The sequence below is a fragment of the Lynx canadensis genome, chromosome A1 (genome assembly GCF_007474595.2).
Source record: "Lynx canadensis isolate LIC74 chromosome A1, mLynCan4.pri.v2, whole genome shotgun sequence".
Taxonomy (NCBI): Eukaryota; Metazoa; Chordata; class Mammalia; order Carnivora; family Felidae; genus Lynx; species Lynx canadensis.
Genome location: NC_044303.2, coordinates 80,753,916 through 80,778,042, shown reverse-complemented (window position 1 = coordinate 80,778,042; position 24,127 = coordinate 80,753,916). Strand labels below are relative to the sequence as shown.

At 50.1% G+C, this 24,127-nt stretch overlaps 1 protein-coding gene across 7 annotated transcripts in view; it reads right to left on the bottom strand.

The window, feature by feature from the left end:
• ARHGEF7 (Rho guanine nucleotide exchange factor 7) overlaps positions 1-24,127 on the bottom strand; it is a 134,751-nt gene that overhangs the window by 41,102 nt on the left and 69,522 nt on the right. For all 7 annotated transcript variants that reach the window (XM_030314193.2, XM_030314233.1, XM_030314200.1 and 4 more), the window contains 2 exons: positions 22,725-22,926; positions 12,190-12,278 (listed from right to left, as the gene is read on the bottom strand). In XM_030314193.2, the coding sequence (XP_030170053.1) occupies positions 12,190-12,278; positions 22,725-22,926 (291 nt within the window). The remainder of the gene's footprint in view (positions 1-12,189; positions 12,279-22,724; positions 22,927-24,127) is intronic.

Here is a 24,127-nt window from a genome sequence, read left to right as displayed (position 1 = left end):
AAAAAAAAAAAAGAGTGAGGCTGGAACCAACTCCATCATCAGAAAGTACTGCAGTACTGCCCCATCTGTTCAGATGCAAAGAAGAAACCACTGGTAACCACAACAGCAAGGACACAAGGATCAATCTCTGACACTGCGTCGTGCATAAGCAGCCAGCCACTCACAAAAAGGATACCCTGCACATCCCACTTATAGTAAGTCCAAGAACAGGCAAAACTAATCTAGGAGGGCAGAAATCAGAAGGGGGGAAAAGTGACAATGGGGAAAGGGGCCAAAGTTTCCAGGGTGATGGACATGTTCTATATTGTAATTTGAGTAGTTGTTATAGACCTTGTCCAAGCTCCACGAACTGTACAGTTAAGATCCATGTATTTTAACATATGTAAAATCTATTTCAACTAAAAACATCTAGTTTGCTCTTCAGATTGCACCTAGCAAATCTAAATCAATTTCATTAGAGAACAGTCTCAGATCTTATACACATTTATTAAATATCAAAGGTCCACCAGTAGAAAATCCTTAAGAAGCCACTACTTTAAAGACAGAACAATGATGAATCAACCTTAAAATGTTTCCTGATACCCTAAAGTTAGTACAGCAAATTCAATGAAAACAACTTTATAATTCCTAAAAACAGGTTTTTTAAAAATGCAAAACAGCTGGGCTGAACAATACGCCTCAGGTCGCTTGCGTGGCTCCATCAGTTGAGGGTCCAGCTCCTGATCTAAGCTCAGGTCATGATGTCAGGGTTGTGGGATCGAGCCCTGTATCAGGAGGTCTGTGCTGAACATAGGGCCTGCTCGGGACTCTCTCCTCCTTCCCCCCGCTTCTGCCCTTCTCCCCAACTTGCCCTCTAACAATACAAATGTTATCTATGAAAAATAAAAAATATGCCTCTTGGCATCAGTAACTGCCAAGAGCAAAGGCCCTCCCCAGGCAGGGTGGGAAGGTGCCTGGATGAGAGCAGGCAGGAGACTCCTCACCGAGGCCGAGCACACCCCCGGAGCCCAGCAAGGTGCTCTACGCTAGCATCTCTAATCCTCAAAGTCTTCCTCTTGAAGAGACGAAGATTCAAGTGGAGAGGGTAAGTATCCCCCCAAATCAGACAGCCAGCCAAGAGCGGGGCTGGCGTGTGCATCTTGATCTGTGGCTGCACGGCCCCCTCACCACCTCTCCGGCTGCCAGGCCGAGGGCAGTGGGACTTGACAGAAGCGAGGAACGTAACCCCTTCCTCAGCCACTTTCCATCCCCCTCTGGCCACAGACCAGCACCTTCTTTCTTCAGAAAATCACATCACACGTATCTTCTGAGCATCCACTAGAGTCCTACAAACGCGTGATTTTGTCTTCCAAAGCAAGTTGCCTAGGTCCTGCAGAAAAGCCGTGCAGAATAAAGACAAACGTGGTCCGGCTTCCCCCCAATTTGGTAATTAAAATACGTGCTTAAACAGTTAGAAGTGATCAGTAAGCCCAGTTTAGAGTTCCACACCACTAACACACACCACGGATTTTACACCTGTTCGGTACGTTTTCTGTGCGCTGACCAAAGAGCATGGTCCCTCACGAGGAAACGCAAACCCGAGTGAGTAACTTCCACGCTATGCTGTGTGCGATGAAGACAATCGGCTGCTTTCACTGAGACTCGGGCTCTGGTTTCGCCCCTGAATGGGTCTATTCATGCAGGAGTGGGAGAGCGGGCCACAGGGAGGGGGCGGCGCTCCAGGAGCTCATGCCTTTGTGGGGAAATCTGGGTGTCGATCCCAGGATTACAATGTCTTCCTTCGAAGAAATGGTCATTGGGCACGAATGTCAAAGGAACAGTGGGCAGAGAACATACTGTGACACCAGCCACTGTAGCAGAAAATCAGACTTTCAACCAGATCTTGTCCTTCTAAAGTGACATGAAGTCAACCAAGTAGACTATTCCTTGAACTAAAAACAAAAACTCTGTCACAGTAAAGATGAAAAGTCTTCAGTGTTCCAACAAAAATTAAATGAGGATCTCATGTCAGGAATACAAACACTACAAAGCAGCAGCAGAGCACATGTGAAAACCTGCACACCTTTTATAGGAGGAGGGAGACAAGTGCAAGAACACCTCCCCAGCATGTGACGATAGTAAGACGGCATTTCCCCCATCACAGCACCAAGCACAGTATGCGGATATAGAAGCCTCCCGTAAGAATGTACCAGAAACAATGCCAAAGAAACCTCTGCCAAAAAGTGACATCAAGGCAGTCAAGTTAGTTAATGTCAACCACCAGTTAGAAACATGCTCTTCCAGTGTGAGCTAAGGACAAGTTCTGTAATCCTCCCGTCCCAACACTCCCCGTCACACTCAGCTGTCCCACCAAACACTCGCCCCAGACCAGACAGGGCTGACCTGACCGAGTCCCGCTGACGCCAGGAGCCACCCCCTCCCTGCCCCCTCCCCAGCTCCAGAGCACCTGTCTCCCCCTCCGGGACTTGCGCGCGCTCTGGCTGCTGCAGGACCCCATGTGACTCCCCCGCCAGGCTCCAGCGCTCCATGCCACGAAGGCCGGTCCCACACGTCTCACAGCAGAGCAGCCTCTGCTCCACAGCTGGGGAGGGAGGCCGGCCTCCGCCTCAGCGAGCTCTCCCTCAGGCGTGAGGCGTGGAGAGCCCCCGCCAAACAATGGGGCCACACAGGAGGAGGACATCAGGCAAACCACACAGACAATCCCAGAGCTGTCAGCCGTTACAGCAACACAAAACAAAAGGACTGACTTCATTACCCCGCAGACGCACAGAAACTCACTTCATTACCACCATTAAAGGAGCGCTCAGTATCGCAGATTTTACACGGGAGTTGCAAATTTCACCGCAGATTTTGGTAGGTTTCATATTTTAGGTCATTGAATCTTTTAAAAATAACTTATTTAGATATAAGAAGAAACAAGTTTTCTTAGAGATTTGATCAAGAGAGAAAGATCATCATTAACTAAAACCCAACTTTTAGAAACAACTTTGGTTTGGTCCTAAGCACGCCCTTGAAACAGTAACAGATTCAGACAACAGGAAATAAGCCACCCGCCCCTCCCTACACAAGGGAAAAATCATCCTTGCACGTTTCCTTTCAACCCAGTCTACTTAAACTATACTTACATTCTCAGAACACAGATTCGAAGACCAGACTTGAGCCTCTGGGGAATAACAGGAAGGAACAGCCTGCCCTCGCTGCTGCAGGAAGCAGTTCCAAACCCCCCCCCCCTCCACAATCCACCCCCAACCCCAACCCCCCACCGGCAGGTACTGATTGAACAGAGCTCTCTCGTCTCCACAGGTTCCCAGAAGAGTCTGGAAGGGCCATGCAAAGGTTTTAAGTTATTGTGTCTTTTGAAAAAACGTTACAACATTTCTAAATTCGGGGATTCACGAGGCCTTGGGATAGATTTCTTCCAAATGCTAAAGGCTCACTGCAAAAGCTCCAGCAGAAGCCTTGGTTCCACTGGGATACAGATTGCTGCAAGAAGCCGGCCTCAGCAGACAGATGTCCACGACCGCACAGTGATACACCAGGGGCCAGCCCCCGGCACCCAGCAGACCTGGGCACAAATCCTGGCTCTGCACAAGTCTATGTGTCTGTTTAAAAAAGGCAGTATTGGGGGAACAGGGTTATTTTTTACAGAGTAGGGACACTCAAGAGTATCAGCTACCTGACACAAACCTCCTAACACAGTCTTCAAACCCAAACCCAGAATCCTTCATGGTGCTCCTTCTTACACGACTCCGTTAGCCAGGAGGTACGGACTAAAAAGCAATCTTGGTTAAGGTGTTAGTTAATCTTGGGAAGCAAAGGGAAAAGGAAAAACAGCACAAGTAGGGCTTGGGGCCAGTGCAGGTCTCTGTGTACAGAGGCTGGGCCAGCTGTCTCGGTCTCCCCTTGGTCCAAGATGCAGAGGCTCCAAGCAACTCAAGGAGCCAAGAGGAAAGACACGCACTATTTCTCCAGAGCACAGCAAAGGTCCATGGAAGCTGCTGTAACATTCTACAAAAAATGCATGCCTATCCCTTTTGTTTATTAAAACTAGTCATTGCTGGGGCGCCTGGGTAGCTCAGTCGGTTGAGCATCCGACTTTCAGCTCAGGTCATGATCTCACAGCTCGTGAGTTTGAGCCCCGCGTCAGGCTCTGTGCGGACAGCTCAGAGCCTGGAGCCTGCTTCTGCTTCTGTGTCTCCCTCTCTCTCTGCCCCTAACCCACTCGCATTCTGTCTCTGTTTCTCTCATCATTGCTACCTATCATAACCTCAACATTTCAAAGGCAAAAGCTGCTCTGCCTTTTCATTACACTCGGCACAAGCAGAAGTTCCCCGCTCCCTGTCCCCATAGATAAAGAGTTCTGACACAAATACTCTAGATAAAAGTGTTCAATAGAACCTAAAAACTAAGCCAATACCACTAAACGTGTCAGGTGGTAAGCACTGGTCTTCCCAGATGGACATATTTAAGAAACCTCCTTCTCTGATGATGACTGAGGAACCCCCTCATCCCCTAAAAGAAGGAAACTCCAGATCTCTCACTCTGTCTGGGGGCATCAGCTTACACAACAGAAATGCCTTCTCTAAGCTCTCTCTACTGGACAGAGGTCTTACCATCCTGCAGGTGCACTCGTGTTCTTCCACTGTTAAAATCCAGCAAGCTCAAGCAGGCCACAAACGACAGATTCCTGTCACCCTCGACTGCAGCTCTCCCAGGTAACCCCCAAACGGGATGCCCATTTGCAAAAAGAACAGTGACGCCTGATGCCCCACATGTTTCCACATGCTCGTCCTTGCTAATAACCCTGAAAACCTCAAGGCAAGCACTTCACCAGGCTCCTTAAAGCCAACACTACAAAAGGCCAAGGCCAGGATCACCAAGCCATCTGACAATTTAGTGCCTGTGCAAGCAGCTGGGGAGCTCCCTCCGGCCTACCCACAGACAGGGCACTCCCCCCACCCCACCCCCGCTCCAGCAGCCGAAGCCAGGGATCTCCTGATCATTCACTGATCTAGGACCCTAAAAGCAGGTTTCCGTTTTCCCATCTCAAAATAAAGGGAACGGCTGTGGCTGGCTTTGTCACAAAGACTGAGCAACTCCGTAGTTCAGGTGCGTGGATCTTCTGTCACTGCTGCTCTCAAGCCTGACATCCTGCACAGCCTGGTCTCCGGTGCCAGAGCAACCCCCCAAAGCCACTCCTACTCATGTCATCAAGTGATCAAGTCTGCCACTCCGGAGAAGCTGTTCTCTCCGGCACCCTGGGTGTTTTTTGTTTTGTTTTTTAATTTTATTTAAGAAATTTCTACACTCCATGTGGGGCTCAAACTCACAGTCCCGAGACTGAGCCACCCCATAGCACAGTTCCTTCTATCTTCTATGCCAACATTTTTACATTATTAAATCGCATTACCTATGTAATTTCGGATTCTGCTTATTGCACTCAAACATGTATTTTAGGTATTTTTAAAGCTTTGTGTGCATTTTCAATAATTATAAACATATGTGCCACTGGTTACTTAATCGTTCTTGTACTGCTACACATTTAGGTTGCTTACTTTTATTATTATAATAATCCTATTAAAACATCTTTGCACCGACACCATTGAACACGCTTTAGGTAATTTCTCTGGGGAGGATTCCAAGTAGAAGTGCCAGATTAAAGGGTTTGACTGTTTTCATATTTTTATTTTATTTTATTTTATTTTTTTTTCAACGTTTTATTTATTTTTGAGACAGAGAGAGACAGAGCATGAACGGGGGAGGGGCAGAGAGAGAGGGAGACACAGAATAGGAAGCAGGCTCCAGGCGCTGAGCCATCAGCCCAGAGCCTGACGCGGGGCTCGAACTCACAGACCGCGAGATCGTGACCTGGCTGAAGTCGGACACTTAACCGACTGCGCCACCCAGGCGCCCCGTTTTCATATTTTTATACGCAACCACCAGGCCACTCTCAAGAAGCCCTGTATGGATGTACATCCCGCTGTCCTTAGAACTGAGGATTCTCCTTACCTCTCTGCTCCTCACGACCACAATTTTATGGTAAGCTTACCCACACTGTCAGAGGGCTAGACATAACATTTGTGTCCTCCCCAAATGCCGGGGTTTTGGGCATCTCGAAATCCCCAGTGAGGGGTGCTGCAGGCAGGGCCCTTGGGACGAGGCGGCCAGACTCACGGTCTCTGCCACATGCAGACAGGACAGCAGGCAGCCCTCTGTAAACCAGGAAGAGGGAGTCCCCCAAGACCTGAGCACGCTGGCACTCTGAGCTGACTTCGAGCCTCCAGAACCGTGAGGAGCCTTTACTGAGGAGTCCACCCAGTCTGCGGTGCTAGTACAACAGCCCCAACAGACTACAGCACAGCTCCCACCCTCCCCCATTTTCTACTGCTCACATCCTTTCCTACTCACCCAGAATCTTCATGTATTTGCCTTAATGAGCTCCTCAGTCATTAAAGATCATCTTATCTTGTTGAAATTGTTACAAACGTTCCACTCAACTTGTAATTTGGTTTCTACTTTTATTAAACTTTTATGGAGCCTATCAATTTTGAGCTTTCCCTTTGTTTTCATTCATTGCTTTATGTTCTAAAAAGCCTCCTCCCACTCCAACGCATTAACTGACCACACACAGATCCACAGGCACAGAACGAAAGCCTGGTTATGCACAATCTTGCTTTGAGCAATCTTTGGCTACACACTCAAGTCTGGAGCTCTGAGTATGAATACCGGGCAGCCAGGCTTTAATGAAGCGAACCCATCAGTGACCGTGGGAGAGATAAACTGCAGTTAGTCAACAAAAGGAACAAGCAATCCTGGGAGTAGGGGAGATCAGAATCCAGAATTACTAAGCTCCTCTAAAATGTCCAATTTTGAGGGGCACCTGGGTGGCTCAATCAGTTAAGCACCTGACTCTTAATCCCGGCTCACATCACAATCCCAGGATTGGGGGGTCAAGCCCCGAACTGTGCTCTGCGCTGACAGCGTGGAATCGCTTGGGATTCGCACTCTCTCTCTGCCCCTCCCCTAGCCGTGCACATGTGCGCTCACTTTCCCTAATAATTTTTCAGTGAAAAATTACAAGATGTTCAAAGAACCAAGAACACATGACCCGTGCACAAACACAAGGCACTGAATGAAAACGGCCTGAGAGGCCCTGGTGCTGGCTTAGCAGATAAAGTCTTCAAAATAGCTGCTCTAGGGGCACCTGGGTGGCTAGGTTGAGTAAGCGTCCGATTTCAGCTCAGGTCATGATCTCACAGTCTGTGAGTTCGAGCCCCGTGTCGGGCTCTGTGCCGACAGCTGGGAGCCTGGAGCCTGCTTCAGATTCTGTGTCTCCCTCTCTCTCTGACCCTCCCCCATTCATGCTCTGTCTCTGTCTCAAAAATAAACATTTAAAAAAATAAAAATAAAAAAAAAAAGCTGCTCTAAATATGTTCAAACAGGGACTTCTGGTTTTGCCTGTTTCTGTGTGGAAATCATACTCCATCCAACGAAGTCAAAAGCTGAACAGACTGAAAAATCAACTCCTGCTGGACCCCTATGGTAGAGAGGACAGGACGCAAGGCAAACCCCCACCCCAAGTCTGGAGAGGCCAACACACCCTGGGAGCCCCACTTGCCGGAGCCCGGGCGCCCCAGAAGAAACCACACTGCGAGCCAGCAACGGGGCGGGAAAACGTGAACCATCACTGACGGACTGCTAGAGGCTCAGTGCAGACAAGTGTGAGTTCAAAACTCTGGGGGAGACCCAGTCGTAGAGAGGCTTCCTCAGTACTGGGAAATTATCATCTAGGAGTGTGACCAAATTCCCAAAGCCTCAGAGAAAAACACCCTTGGGTTTTCAGCAGAGAAAAGAAGAACCACTGGAAGAGCCATTCGGAAATAACAGCTCAGCATCCTGGTACTTATGAGGCCTGCCCTCAGGAAAACTAGTTAACTCAGACTAGCCTGCTGAAACGCCCTGGCAAAGACCAGCAGCCCAGCCCCCTTGGGCCACCTGATCTCCAGGCAGGAGAGAGGGGAGGGGTGGGGGGGAGAATTTAAAACACACCAGTGGAGTTCATGGTCCAGAGGCACAGGCTCCCTGATGGAGCGCCCCCCTCCTCTCCCCGCACACCTCACCCCCTCAGTGAGCACTTCCTTTTTTACATGATACACGATGTTCAATTATCGACAAAAACTTACAAGACTCAGCAAAAGCAAAACACACAGTCTGAAGAGAAAAGCAAGCATCGGAAGAAGACATGGTGGGGACGCTGGAATTATCCCACCAGGAACTAAGAACAACGAAGATTAAGATGCTAAGAGTTCTAACGCAGAAAGCAGACGGCATGCAAGAAAAGACCGGCAAGGAGGTGGAAATCCCAAGAACTGAAAACCGGGAGAAACACTAACAGAAATGAAGAATGCCCGTAATGGTGTCAATAGCAGATCGCACACGGCTGCAGAGAGAATCCCAGCGCCACAGGCCTTAACAGCATCCCTCAGGGCTGAAAAGACAGAGAAAACACAACACAACATCCAAGGATGGTGGGGACTGCACAAGGTGTAAATACACACGGTGGAAGTACCAGAGGGAGAAGAAACACAAGAGAGAGTTCAAGCCATGAAGACGGAGAATTTCCCCTAATTAATGTCAGACACCAAAACCACAGATCCCCAGAGGCTCGGAGGACACCAGGCAGCATAAATGCCAAAACACCACACCCGTGCACATCGCTCTCAAACTATAGTCAAAGTTAAACTTACAGCTCCCTAAGAGAGCCCAAATTTAAAAGTGGATAGCAGAACTGAACAGACACCTTACAGGTGGCAGTAAGCACATGGACACAGGTCATCGGCGAACTGCCGACTGAGACACTGAGGCGGCACCACACACCTCGTCCATCAGCGAAACCCGACCAGACACCAGCAGGCATGGCAGAAGATGCCCCACAGGGGTCCTCCCTGGAGGACCGTGTGCGGTTTCTTACAGAACTGAGAACACGCTCCCCACAACACCCAACAATCACAGTCCTTCGCATTCACCCAAACGAGCTGAAAACACGTCCACGAGAAAACCTATGCACGCGAGGTCACAGCTGCTTCGTTCACAATCACCAACACCCGGAAGCAAGTGAGAGGTCCTCCAGTGGGTGATGGACAAACTGGTCGGTCCAGACAGCAGGGGACTATCCTGCATGAAGAGGAGAGCCAGCAAGCCTGAGAGGTGCTGATCATGGGGCCTTGGCAAAGCTCCACCCTCTCCAATGTCAACCTCGAGCTGCTCTAAAATAAGTCGAGTCTTTTTAAAAACGTCCAAAGAACCAAAACAGGTATGCCTAAAGAATTAACATACATAAACAGTGACACAAATACACTATTTGACCGTAAAAATAACCAAATGGTGATTGTGAACTGAAAGGTGTGATAAAAGTGAAAAATCCACTCGAGGGGCCCAACACTAGATGCAGATGTACAACAATCGGCCAACAGAAAGGACAATAGAGACCCTTCAGTCTGAAGAACAGAAACAAGTGAAGAAAAACTCACAGCAGCTCCGAGACCCATGGACACCATGACACTTCGCACGCACAGCACAAGTCCCAGGACAGTCCTAAGCCACCCAGAAGCACTAGCTACGTGCCAGCGTAGGTGGGCGATCTCGACCGTCACTCAGGAGTCACAGGACGCCCATCCATCCTGTCCTGCCCGCCTCCAGTCTCGTACCTCCACCCACAACTCTCCCCACTGCTTTCCGCTGAGCCCAAGCGGAGACTCAGTCTCTCACCAACAGTCTTCCTCTTGGAGAACCTTCTCCCATCAGCAGGGTTAAAAATACCTAAACTTCCACAGTTTGCTGTGAAAACAAAGCCACGCCAGGCAGTGTGAAAAAGCTCTTCTGCTTTACTTTACATGTTGTATTCTGCTCTACAGTTTACTTTTCTAAATCGTTTATAAATACAGAATTCAAAAAAGAGGAATTCATTCCTGGCTTAGTCACCAAAGAGTGGCAGACCCTGGGCAAGCCCTTTAACAGCTAGAGCTATGTTCTCCCCTGTAAAAGGGGTGCTACACCCAAAGAGGGTTTCCATGGATTCTGAGTTATGTCCATAACAAGTACAATTTTAACATGTGCTATTTACCAACACAGCTTTATGAAAACAACAATTTGGATGTGATTCTGAGGTCAAGGTGTTTTCCCATCCTTCTCAATGAAACAGTGGCTGACTCAAAACAGCACCTGTGATATAAAGGCGCTTCCCTGCCCCCCCATACAAGAATAGTTCAAAGAAAGAAATCCAAAAAAGCACCGATGATGCTTCAAGCTGAAGAGGGTTACAGAACATAAAATGCAAAGGACAACAACTTACCAGGACTTCTGGAAAAGCATGGTTGCCTACATCCGCAAAATCCCTAATGGAGGCAAGACTACTGCAAAGACCAGAGAGATGACGTGGGCTCCAGGGGTGGGGCCCTGCCTTGCTTCCTCTAACAGTTAGGGTTAAGTGGACAGAACCTCAGAGAGGAGCAGCCGCCCCCTCTCCAGAGCAGCACTGTGGATCCGGACTGGTACTCCGCCCAGGACACCCTCCCCTGGGCGGAACCCCGGATCTCACAGAGGAACATGAGGAAGAGGCCGCTCCCCAAGCTCGCCTCCTGTGAGGCCCTCAAGCACCCCAGACCACTCTCACTGTGCTTTGGACACAGAGCCGCACACGCAACACGTCGTATACTAACGAGCAAAGCAGCGGAAGAGCCACGTCATGGGGACGAACATCCACGACGAACATCTGACAGAGACCCAAAGAGGGTGTGGACAGCAGAGCAGAACCAGGAGAGGCAGGCGGCCCCTCGGGGTACGGGCCGTGCTGGGGAGCCCCGCACAGCTTGGCTGAAGTCCGCACCCAGACAAAGTCAGAGAAGCAGAGGCTGGGACTCAAGGACTGCTCGGGAAGAGGGCCTGGTGTCGACCAACACGTAGAAATCCAGTCTGAGGCAGCAAGCCGAGTCCACAGGACAAGAAGAGTGGAAGTGAAAGGAGGCAGAGGCAGCAAGGAGATGGGGGAGTGGGGGGGTAGGGGGACAGGTGCTGGCTGCCACATCCTGCTGCCTTCACCAGGGCCTGGCACAGAGCAGGGGTCCAATCACCGCGCGTCAGAGCAAGGAGCCCTCCCGATGTCACCCTGCTCTGGAAGGTCGGGGGCCAGTGGGAAGTGAATGGTCGGCATGCCGAACACGCAAACTCACAGCAGAGGCTGTGGCAACAGGTCAGCGCAGCGGAACAGACTTCCGTCCATCACGCGTCCTCTCCTTTTCCTACAGGAGCACAGGAAGTGAAACACTCAGATGCTCAAAGCAGCACCGATCCATAGTGGTTTCACTTCAAGGACACACAGGTGTCACGGACTCAAGTGGACACTGCTTCTCAGGAAGCGTCCTGTGCAAGACCAGGAGCAGGGAAGAAACCCAAAATGCACACTTTCCACGGAATGGAAGACAGAGCCACACTCACAAAGTGTACTACGCTGGTTTATCACACCAATATATGCCAGCCATTTCGAAGGTGATCCAAATAATACCATTTCCTATTTCTGCAGCCCATGCAATGGTTTAGGGACCAGGAAAGAGTAGACTAGACACTAGACCTAGCATCACGGGTATTTTTTAAGCTCACATATTGCTCACGTTAAGTTTCATAACGTCATGTTCCATTCTGAAGCACTTGTCTTCACTGAGTGCGACGTATAGATGCTCTCCTCTAATTGCACACTACCCGATGCACGAATCCATCAATCCCGGAAGAGACTTTATGTCAAGAAACAAGTAAACTAGAAACAGTACTGATCTGAAATACTTATAATCCACCCAAAGCACAAGTAAAACGCCACGTGGCGCCTATAAATCACATCGTGCGCTTTTTTACAATCTCGCTTTTGAAGACTTGAAACAGTAGGAGGGAATACTATGTTATGTGACAACAGAAGGGTATAAGTCTACTTAAGTAGTAAACAAAAACATAAGATCATGGAAGATTAGAAGAAAATACACCAGAACGTTAACGGTGGTTGTAACTGTGCAGCCCACAACGGATGATTTCTATCTCCTCCTTCATACTCCACACCATTTACCTACAGTCTACACTGCAGAGTTTTAGAGACATTCAAAAAAAAAATAAGTTATTCTTAAAATGGGTTTTGCAGGTACTCACCACGTTGTAATAGCTCTTGTTAATGGCAGTAGTATCAAATCCTTTGGGAGGGCTCTTCAACGTTCCTGATTTAGGAGACACGGGCTTTTCTGAAATGAAAACATAACGCAATTTTACTGACCAGTACTGGAGACCACACACGCCAGCCCCTACAGCCCAGAGCTACTGGTCCAGGGACCTCCCATGAGAGCACCAGCCAACAAGGGAAGTTGCCAGAGGCCCGTGCCTCCCTCATGCTCATGCCCTGAGGTCAGGGAGCCGGCGTCCCCCCCAGCCCGTATGTGGCTCACCCCGTACTCCCTGCTCGGGCTCAGCGTCTGACAGGCCATGCTCCCTGACTGTCAGCAGAAGAAAGAGCACGAGCATGAGCTATGCTAACAGATCACAAGTGTAGTCAAGGTACCAGCCGATGCAGGCAGATACGTAACGATGTTATAACGCCAAGACGCAGAGTCTGGGCTACACGTCCAATTCAGAGCACTCACAACGCAGGTCTCTCCAAACAAGTAGGATCTGGCTCAGCGTGATAAGCCAAGGAGGAGGAAATCCATCCCGAGCAGAGGCAGAAAACAAGAAAAACCCACGGAGCCTTAAGAACCTCCACCCCAGAAACCGTAGTGCGAGCAATTGTGATTACTCGAGGGTTCAAGTATCTGTACGCTGCCCAGCGTTCATTCAACACCTGTTCAGGAGATTCGCCAGCAAAAAAGGGATCGAGGAAGCATATGCCGACTGCCAGTGTGGCTCTCAGGGTGGGCGGGCGTGTCAGTCACTGGCTACCGGGGCTGGAGAGCAAACTGGGGTGGTTGGGGTGGGGGTAGGAGGAAGGGCAGGGGCATTCGAGGAGCAGGTCACACACCTGCCTCACCTGAGTCAGTCAACGCTCTGTCCCTCTGGTGTGCTGTGCTCAGCACCCTTCCACCCACCTGCCCCAAGTCTCTGCTAGCTCCCCCAACAGTGCCCTTAATCCCAAACACTGCCAAAGTCTCGGGTCCCCACTTCCAACTGGCTGCTCAGTATTGCTGTTATCTGCCTAGCAACAGAAACCCAGAAATGCCTGAAATCACATGCACTAATTGTAGGCCTTCCCCTTCCTATGGAATGAATGGTCTGCCTAAACCGTCCTTCAATGCCTCACTTGCTTTTCCAAAAGGTTGACAATAAAGCACAAAACAGGTGTTGTTCCCAGTTGAGAGAACTCTCTGCTCACAGGATGAAAACAGAACTCCATGAGAAATGAACCACTTCTGAGCCCCTAAGAAATATCAATGTGTTCTGGCTAACACACATTCCTTCCCAGTCTCGCACCTACAGGTAGGAATTTAACTATAGAAGAAAAAATTGACATGCTTTTACCTTAAGAAAAACGATGCCTTTCACCTTTGGAACCCATCATTTAGGGGACAAATACAGATAAAAATAAAGGTGAGCACTGAAGCCTGAAAGACAGTCACCGGACCACGAACACCAACGTGTGTGCTATTACCTTGGACTGGATTTATTTTAAGTTGTTTCTTGTTTCTGAGAGAGAGAATATCTGGGGGAGGGGCAGAGAGCGAATCCCAAGCGGGCTCCATGCTGTCAGCGCAGAGCATGACACAGGGTTCAAACCCATGATCTGTGAGATCGTGACCTGAGCTGAAGTCAGCCGTTTAACCAACTGAGCCACCCAGGTGCCCCTGGTTTATATTTTATTTTTTATTTGAGAGACAGCAAGCGCACGAGCAAGCACACATGTGTGCATGAGCTGGGGAGGGCAGAGGAAAAGAGAGAAGGCTCCACGCTCAGCACAGAGCCCGACCCAGAACTCGAAGCCACAACCCTGGAATCATGACCTGAGCCAGAATCAAGAGTCAGACACACACCGACTGAGCCCCCAGGTGCCCCAGCTTTAAATTTTAAAAGCAAATAATCTGTCAAGTTCCTCATTTAAGACACACCTCCCAACAGCACAGATAACATTCAACTAACTTACTGGGAGAACCAGGAGAAAGGCTCTTTCACAAGAAGTAGCGCCCGGCTACGGCACCCTGTAAAAACAGGGCAGGCAGAAGAGAGCCACCCAATGCAGGCGGAGCCCAAACACGCGGTCTCCTCTCCCGTGGAAAAGGGAGTCCACAACTCTGCCAACGGCTACAGGGGAATGACTGCCACAGGAGGGCCGGGAACATCTCCCCAAACCCCGTGGGCCCTTCCCGACAGAGGGCTCCAAGGTAAGAAACCCCGGCACCGAGAGGTCACAGAGGAGCCGTGTCTGCCTGTGGTGCCACCAACCGCAAGGCACCTCCGTGGCAGGAGGCCCCGAGGGAGGGAGACCGCTGCCCTCCCACAGCTAAGGCGGCGCGGTGAGGCCAGGGCTCCGCAGCTCCCCCGCCGACAGCCACAGCAGGGCCCGCTCCGCACTCGTCCCAGGGCCCTGGCCCTCAGTCACACGGGGAGGGGACACTCGGTCAACACGCCGGGCAGGAGGGGCCCAGGATGCCAGGTTTGCCTCAGGAACCTCTGTGCAGCCCGAGGGAGCCCTCCAGCACCTACTCCCCACCCGCCCCCGCCCCCCAAAATAACACCACCACCACCCCACCCACACACTTAGATTGTAATATACCAGAAGGGAAGTAATGGCCAATTTTAACAAAAGCTGCGCCCAGGAAACTTTAGAAAACACTCAGCCTTCCCAGTATCTTAAGAAAAATAAAACATTTTTGGCCCATCCGATAGCTAAAGATTGATACAATTCACTGGGACTGCAGGGAAACCATGAGAACGTAATTTAGTGCTGTCCTACCAGGTGCCGGAAGATACAGATCTTCCCTTTCTTCCAATAAACTAAGAATGCCAAAAACAAGAGAATTTAACCATGAATACGCTAAATGAATAAAGGGGGAGGGCACTGCAGAGACCAGACACAGCCCTGAGTGACAAACAGGAGGAGCTCTTGGGGACCCTTTGGGCAGGCTGACAACGAGAAGCCTATCCTGCTCGCCAACCCAGACAAACAGCGTCTCACAAGGACGCGGGCTGGGAGACACAGTCCAGGAGAAATCCAAACCCTGAGCCCGCCCCTGCGGAGGCATATGGTCCAAACCCACTCCAGCCCCCAAAGGGCCCCAGGGTTTGCCCAGGGCAAGAAAATCTCTGGGAGCCCCCGAGGAAACAAATGTCCCTCCTCTCTGTAGGAATGTTTCCACAGCCCAGGGCACAGAGGTACCCCCAACCAAACCCCCAAAGACACAACTATAACAAAGTTACAGCTCACGAAGAACTGAACCCAGTATAAACAGATACAACATACAAAGGAAATGGAACACCCAAGATGTTGAAACAAGGGGAAAATTTAGGAGACCATGGAGTAAGTATATTTAAAATGCCTGGAAAGAGGGGCACCTGAGTGGCTCAGTCGGTTAAGCGTCTGACTCTTGATTCTGGCTCAGGTCATAATCCCACGGTTCATGAGTTTGAGCCCTATACTGGGGTCTGTGCTGAGACCTGACAGTGCGGAGCCTGCTCGGAATTCTCTTTCCCTCTCTCTATCCTGCTCGCCCCCTCTCTACTTAAATATTAAAAAAGAAAAGAAAAGAAAACCCCACCTGGAAAGAAAAGAGCCATAATGAATAAACAATGCACCACAAAAATTAAAAACACCTGAAAAAGAACGAAACCATTTCTGGAAATGAAAACTCTGGTCACCATCACAAGTAAGAGGAGACGGTGAACTCAAAGATCTGAGGAGTGGACTCCAAATGAATGAAATCCAGCGAAACAAAAAATACAAAAACCAGATTAAAAGCCAAAGAAGGCAAAACAAGACAGCTAATAGGATTTTCAGGAGAAAGCAAAAGGAACGAGCAACATTACTGGAAAAGACACTTTCCAGAAAAGACATCTTGAGCCCTGGGCTAGAGCACCACACTACATCCCCCACAAAATCAGAACCATCCCGCACAGAGGGAATGGCGCCTCTAGGCAGCACTGAAGGTGGGGGCCCTTGAGGAAGCCCACACAGCAGAAACCCCCCTTATCCGTGAGGTCTGTTCCCAGAACCCGGGAAATGCCCCAAACCGAGCATACCAAACCCTACATGCACACCTGTGATAAAGTTTAATCTGCAAGTTAGGCACAGAAAGAGATTAACCAGAACCCAACAATATACTCCAATAGAAGGTACGTGAACGTGCTCTCTCAACGTACCTTGTCCTGTACTCTCCCACTCGTGAGGTCTTGAGGGGATCAAATGTCCACCGAGGAAGGGAGCTACGTGGCACGGTGTCAGGCTGCTGACCTCCCGACGCACGCCACTGCTCCTGGACCTCGGCTGACCCGGGGTAAAGGCCCGCGAAAAGCAGGTCCGTGAATGTGCCTGTGCCAACAGCCCTCACCCCTGGCCTGACTTGACTATCACAGGCTCTTCCCTGCTGCCTACTTTGGGAGAAGGCAAGCTTGGGGAAGACGAAACATGAATAACTGGTTCAAAGGCTCCACATCCCCTACTGCCCCTGGCTTCGAGGGGTGTCAGTGACCCAACAGAGCCTGCTGCCAGCCCCGAGAACCACCAGTTCCAACTTCCTCCTACTGTCCTCTGGGCAACAGCTGTCACCTTGCTCATGAGCCCCACGCCGGTCATGTCACCAGCTTCCTAGCAGCCACAGTGCCCTCGACCCTTTCCGTGGTCGTGGGGATGTTGTGCTAGCGACACACGCTCAGGAGCCCCTGCATGGGGACCATACTGGCCCTGCTCTGCAACTTGATTACAGAAACTTGCCAACACGAAAGCAGAGAGGGTCACTGTCTCTGCTCATACCGAGCTTGGACAGTGAACACTCAGATCCCTCCTTTCCTCTTCCGGAAGCCTTACACGGTGGATCCCAAACATGGGCATCTTAGCCCCTGACACTTTAGTGCCCGTCAGACTGGGACTGATGACAATGCAAACATCAGGCCATGAACACACCTGACAAAGACAGGAATCCCTCGTTATCGCCTAGCACCCAGTCTGTATTTACATCTCCCTGGACTCAAACCTGTCACAACATGACTTTGTGAGGCTGGCGTATCTGACGCAGGAACCAAGTGAGACCCACACAGTGTGTGCGCAGTCACGCCTCTCAGGCTTTTATTTAGTGCCAGCGGGGAGCCTAGCGGACCTTCACCTTCTCAACTGTCTACCACATTTTCTATTTCGGGAACCTCAGGTAAACTTCGTGATTTCTGAAAAGACACCTTGGTTTTTCACTACCATCCCCCCCCCCCCCCCACCCCCCGGTCCCCACAACAGAGTTCACTCAAGTATTTGCTGAATGGATGCTGCCTGTGGTTTCGGAACCAAGGGCAATCATAACAATCCTGATGATGTACACGGAAAACACAGGTGACTGGAGGAAGGATGGAAGGACGGAGAAAGGTCAAGGCAGGTCCTCGTGTTACAAAGCGGGGCACCAAGGGATAACCGTGGCATGCACACCAGATCCACGGTGAGGCATTACCCAAGAAGGGAAGCAACAGAACAAAACGTAAAGCCCAAGCTGAGGAGGAAGCGAGGGGACCAGGAAAACCAGGAGCCCCGGGGGAGGGTGTCTGTGAGACCCACGTCCATGCAGAGCAGCCCCGCAGACGGGCAGGGGCGGTCACCCAGCTGCAGGGCAGATATGGAGGCTGGGGGTGCTCTTGTCATCCCAGCTGTGTCCTCACAGACTCCCACCACCTACCAGGGTCTCATCCCTGATACTGGGGGATATCACCCCTGACCCCTGACTGCTGTCAGTCAGCTGACCTAGGGGACAGGTCCTTCAAACAGGATGTTGAAGCACAGTCCCCAGAGAGTGGAACATCCCCTAGAACGCCCACCAGCACAGCTGTTCGGGAAGAGCACGCAGTGTTCATCTGGAGGAACACTCACCCCCACGTCCCAGAAGAATCCCAAAGCATCTCACCCCAGAGCCCTCCACCCGTCTCTCTGGGCCCCCCCCTCCGCCGCCCCTACAGGCCTGAGGTGCAATCTTAGATTTGAGGCTCTTTCCGCCTATTATCAAGTGTGCATCTGGAAGAAACCGTACAGATAGGCCTACCCTCTAATGCAGCCTTATCCTGGGTGCTTTCAGAAACCTCCCATCACACGTGCATGCGCACATACTTTTCCAGCAATATGGAAATCAGTTGCTACCTCTGTCCCTTTCCCTACACGGGTTATATTCGTAAAACTTCTTCCATAGCCGATCAATCATCGCACCTAAAACCCAGGTCGCTTTTTGATGCCAGATGTAAACATGGCCCCCTCCACCCCAGCGGCACATGGGTTCTAAATGCACAGTCTGGTGCGAGGCCTACCACCCACAGAGCGTCCATGATGACTTAACAGTAGCAGCGACCAGCGGCCCTCTCCACCCCACCCCCAACCACTGGCCTCATCGCCTCTTTCCTGAGGTCTCCCTTCAATTGAAGAAATTCTCCAGAGAGTAGGCCTGAAACATGCACGTGTGTATACAACACAGAAATCTGTGGGTTTTAAGTTTGATTTTGAGAGCACATGCTCGAGCAGGGGAGGGGCACAGAGAAAGGGAGGCATAATCTCAAGCAAGCTCCACATGGTCAGTGCACAGCCCGACATGGGGCTTGAACCTATGACCCTTAGGATCACGACCTGAGCTGAAGAGTCAGATGCTAACCGACTGACCACCCAGGTGCCCCAGAAATCCATGGTTTTGCACATCAGAACAATGTGCATGGCAACTAAATGCGGAGCAATGAGGGTGTCTGCTGTGAGGTAGCAGAGATTCAGGGAGGACAGGGCACATGCGGCAAGCAGTGGAAATCCCTTAAGCGTATTCTTGGAGGACACCGGCCTGCAAAGAAGACTATCCGAAACAAGAAAGCACACATAGGTCAAGGCACACACACACAACAGCGAAGCCTGACAGCCACACTGCCATCTGTAGCTGCCAGAGGGCAAATGATCCTGGCTACCGACACCTGCAAGAAGTGTGAGATCAAGTGGACATTCTTGAGAACTTACCTGGAAAAAAGCAGCCCAAAAGGGGTCAACTCAGGGATGGTGGTTTTGTTTATTCAACAAATACATTCGTAAATCAAAAACTTTAACGAAGAGAAACTCACAATTTAGAGGAAGTCAGTGTTTGTTTCACAAGTAAATGATCCTGACATGATCACCAGTTAGGATCGGGCACACTCTGTTTACGGAAAATGAAGAATTACACTGTAAATGACAACGCTTATCTTAAATACACCCTTCTAGAAGGGAATCCTATTCCAACATCAGAATCACAGAAATTACTGAGAAGTTACAATACTAACATGTTACTGTGACCCTGGACTTCCATTCTTCACTGCTGTAAGATGATACTGTAAAAATATGATCTCACATCTTTCTGTCTCAAATGCCCACATCAAAAATCAGATAGGAACGGGTTTCCTTAGAATATGCACAGATAATCTGTGAACACAGGATGGGAAGTTATTTCCAAAAGGTTATCCCCTTGGCCCCACTGTCAGCTAAAGAGTAAAGTGGCATGACAGACCACCAATCTGAGCAAGTCTATTATCATTCTCACTTTACAGATAAACTGAAAGATGTGAAAATTCCCAGTTTCTTGGTCTCCATTCAGTACAAAAACTACGGATCCCATAGGACCCAATGCAGTTACAAGCATGTTTAAAGGGGTCTCTCTCATGCCCGTGCAGACAGAAACATGGGGTAAGACACAAAACTTGGCAGACAGTGATGCAGTTGCCCTGACACAAGTTCACACCGACAGACATGGAAGTTTGTTTTTTTTTTTAAGGATTTCTAACAATCTATACACCCAACATGGGACTCAAACTCACAACCCCAAGATCAAGAGTCGCACACTCTGCTGACAGAGCCGGCCGGGTGCCCCTTACACATACTGCTGCTGTTGTTGTTAAGCAAACTCCACCGCCTGGAATGGCCGGTTCTTCTTAGAGCTGCATCTGTCTACACCCAGCACCTCTCTGGCTGCACACTCCACTCCGAAAGTAGGGCCCCACAGCAAGACATTCATGCCACACTGCCAGACTCTCCAAGGGGGGCAGCACACCATGGAACCACCTACCGCCAAGAGCAGTCCTGAGCCTGCTCAGATCCTTTTAGAAGCGACTCCCCAAAGTCACCTGAAGAGGACCCTGACACCCACAAAGTATCCTTTCAGTGTAATTTTCAAAGGGTAAAACTTTGAAAACTCCCTGAGGAGAAACGTGCACTCTTACTACTACAACTCAAAGTCAGACCGAACTTCCCATTTGAATGTGTCATTCGTAGCAGAACCCGGGACCTGGAGTCAGCAGACGTGGGCCCAATCAGGCTCCACGCCAAATGGCAGGTCCCCGGCACCAGTGCTTGGGGCCCCCTCGCCCCTCGTCCTCCCGGAGAGGGCCAGGGCAGCACTCTCAGCCCAGGACACCAGGGGACCATAGGACTGGCCAGGCTCTTAGCCCGGACTCGACCTGTCCCAGCCTCATGCTCACAGGCCAGTGCCGGGGCCAACCAGTGACTACTGGCAAGTCCGATGAGCCATACGCTAAGCTCCATTTCCCAGCAGCTGAGTCCAAGGTTGAGGCCACACTTCCGTCCCCATCAGCCGGACACCGGTGCGGTGAGGACAGCTGGCATTAGAAGGAGGATTCATACCTGCGCCCCGAATATCCCGATGTCTCCTGGGGCTGTGTGAGGACTGAATGAGGCCACTGTAGAAGCACTTCAGACAGTAACCAGAACACAAGCAGCCAGAACACAAGCAGCCCAGGCACTTACTGTCAACTTTACCGTATGAGAAAAATACAAACAGTGAGGTACCATTTCACACCCAACAGTTATCATGGGGGAAAAAAAAAGTGGTGCCAAGGACGTGGACACACCGGAACCCTGGCATACTGCTGGTGGAAAGCACGACAGGGCAGCTGCCACGCAGGCGGCACGGCAGTGCCCTGCACGCTGACCACCATCGCCCTGTGAGCCAGCAATTCCACCCCGAGGTATAGGCCCAAGAGGATGGACAGGACTCAGATCTCACCCAGGACCACAGAAACCTTATTCCCAACAGCAGAAGGTGAAAAACAACCAAAATGTCCAGCAACAGATGAATGGATGAGCAAACTGTGGTTTTGAAACAGAAAACAGATACGGCCAGGGGTCTGCGCCTGGTCTGGGCCACAGGAAACGACAAAGGTCCTGGGAGCGCTGTATCAGGAACCGTGACCAGAGAGCAAGTACTGGAACAGAAAAGAAGATGCTCCCAGCACTCTGATCCCTTAGGAAGTTACAAGGGTTTCAGAAGCTCTACGTGAGATCACCGGATTGCTCGGTACAGAAAACTCACACATCTGGTGACAGAAGGGCTGGGAGAGCGACGCTCAATGCCAAGCTCCACAAAACACAAGGATTTTTATATATGGCTGACCCTCCAACAACAGAGTTTGAGCTGCACGAGTCCACTTTTACATGGATATTCATCAATACACTGCAGTACTGTAAATGTGCTGGCTCTCTCACTTTCTTTTTTTCTTTTTTTTTTTTTTTTTTTTTTTTTGAGACAGAGAGAGACAGAGCATGAGCAGGGGAGGGGCAAAGAGAGAGAGGAGACACAGGATCCGAAGCAGGCTCCAGGCTCCGAGCTGTCAGCACAGAGCCTGACGCGGGGCTCAAACTCAGACTGTGAGATCATGAACTGAGCTGAAGTCGGATGCTTAACCGACTGAGCCACCCAGGTGCCCCGGCTCTCTCATTTTCTTAGCAATGCCTTAACTTTATCGTAAGAGTGTGGTACATGGGGAGCCTGGGTGGTTCAGTCGGTTAAGCATCCGACTCTTGATTTTGGCTCAGGTCATGATCTCATGGTTCATGAGTTTGAGCCCTGCCATCAGGCTTTGCTTGAGATTCTTTCTCTCTCCTTCTTTGCCCCTCTCCAGCTCTTTCACTCCCTCAAAATAAAAAATAACATAAAATAACTATCACAAATACAGAAAAAGACAAATAATACATCATCAGCAAAAGCACCCAGAGTGATAGAAATTAACAGCCTGAGGCACCTGGGTGGCTCACTTGGTTAAGCATCCGACTTCGGCCCAGGTCATGATCTCACGGTTTGTGAAGTCAAGCCCCACATCGGGCTCTGTGCTGACAGCTTGGAGCCTGGAGCCTGCTTCCGATTCTGTGTCTCCCTCTGTCTCTGCTCTCCCCAGCTCACTTGCTCTCTCTCAAAAACAAACACTAAAATAATTTCTTTTTTATTAACAGCCTGTATGATAGAGCAAACTCCCAAGTCCTAATTTTAAACTGTTACCATAACCAACTGAAATGCTACTTTTAACTACGGATCCTTCATGCCGGCACCCCAAGGCAGGGGTAAAGTAAAAATCACTCTCCTTGAAGAACAACTAGAGAAGAAGGAGAACCCTCAGCCCAGGGCCATCTACACAAGCTTAGCCAGGGAGGGAGAAGCCCTCGCGTGAGTGCAATCACCTGTCCTGGAGGACAAGCGGCATCCCTCTGCCCGCACGCCACTTACCACTGGGCTTGACCTCCCGCACGTAGTTGCTGGGAAACCAGCCGGTCCTGCCATTGTGCGTGCCCTCCCACCAGCCGCCCTCCTCGACCCGCGTGACGTGGATGATGTCGCCTTTCGTAAAGGAGAGCTCGTCTTCATTGGTCTGCTGGAAGTTAAACTTCGCTCTCACCACCAGTTGGCTGTTGCTATTATCGGTCATGTCCTAAAAAGGGAAGAGGGAGAGAAAAATTTCATGTGGTCTGCCTCATTACAAAGTAAGATGTTTTACTAGTATAATCAGAGTGCAGCTGCCCCATTCCAACAGCAGAGCACTTTTTAAGGTAGACAAGCAGGTTTCCGACCTCCCTGCAGTGCCCTGACCACCACCACCTCGTTCCAGTCCCAGAGGAAACCCTCTTAGTGGTTTTAAAGGTCTTTTTCTGGCCACAGTTACACTTACATAAACATGACATACTTTCATGTATACTTACATCAAATTATACAGTATATCCTTCAATACAATGTACAAAAAGTTAACACACTGAGGTGATTTCTAGAATTATTTTAGTCTCAACTGTGTAACTTAGCTGTATGGCTGTGCCAGTAATTCTCTGTTACTAGATTTAAGGTTATTTCTAGTATTTTTCTACTGCAAGACAAGGCTGCATTAAAACTACATGCACATCTTTGAACACACCTGTAAATAAACGTATACCTTAAACTCAGAGGTCAGAAAACATGAGACATATTTTAAATTTTAGTACCTATTTCTAACTGCCCTCCAGAAAGTTTCTCCTCACACTAAACTACATTCCCACCAACAGTAATTCAGGGCTATTTCTTTACACGCTCACCAGCACTGAGTATCGCCAAGCATTTTTATTTTTGCCAAACTGCTGGGAAGAAATGGTACCTCCTTTCAGTTTGCATTTTTCCTCAGAGATTAAGCTTGTGTGCCCACTCTGAAAGGTGGGAAGAGGAGGCAGCCCGGCTAGAGTTTCTTTCTATTTCCATCTATCCCAGACTAGGTGCTGGAGAGGCTTGTAACCGGGAACCACCAACAGAAGCAAACTAAACACATCCCCAAGAAAAGCCTGATCTCCCGGTGAAAGAAGAGGGGCAGAGGACGGGCCCACCCACCGACAGGGGGTGTGCCCTCAGTCTGCGCCTGGGCGTCCACGGGGATGGGGAAGAGACATGTCCCATGCCCCACCGAGCACCCGCTTGCACTGGTGACGTCAGCAAAGATCGGGCTGGGAGTCCCTGCTCCACCCTTACCAGGTGGCAGCATGTGGCCCCATCTACCCGCCAGCATCTCAAAGAACTAGGCTCAAAAGGGAAAAAGAACTTACAAAATTTACTCAAAATGACAGTGAAAAAAGAGCCCCAGGAACATGTGGAAAATGACGGGCCTGAGACTGGAG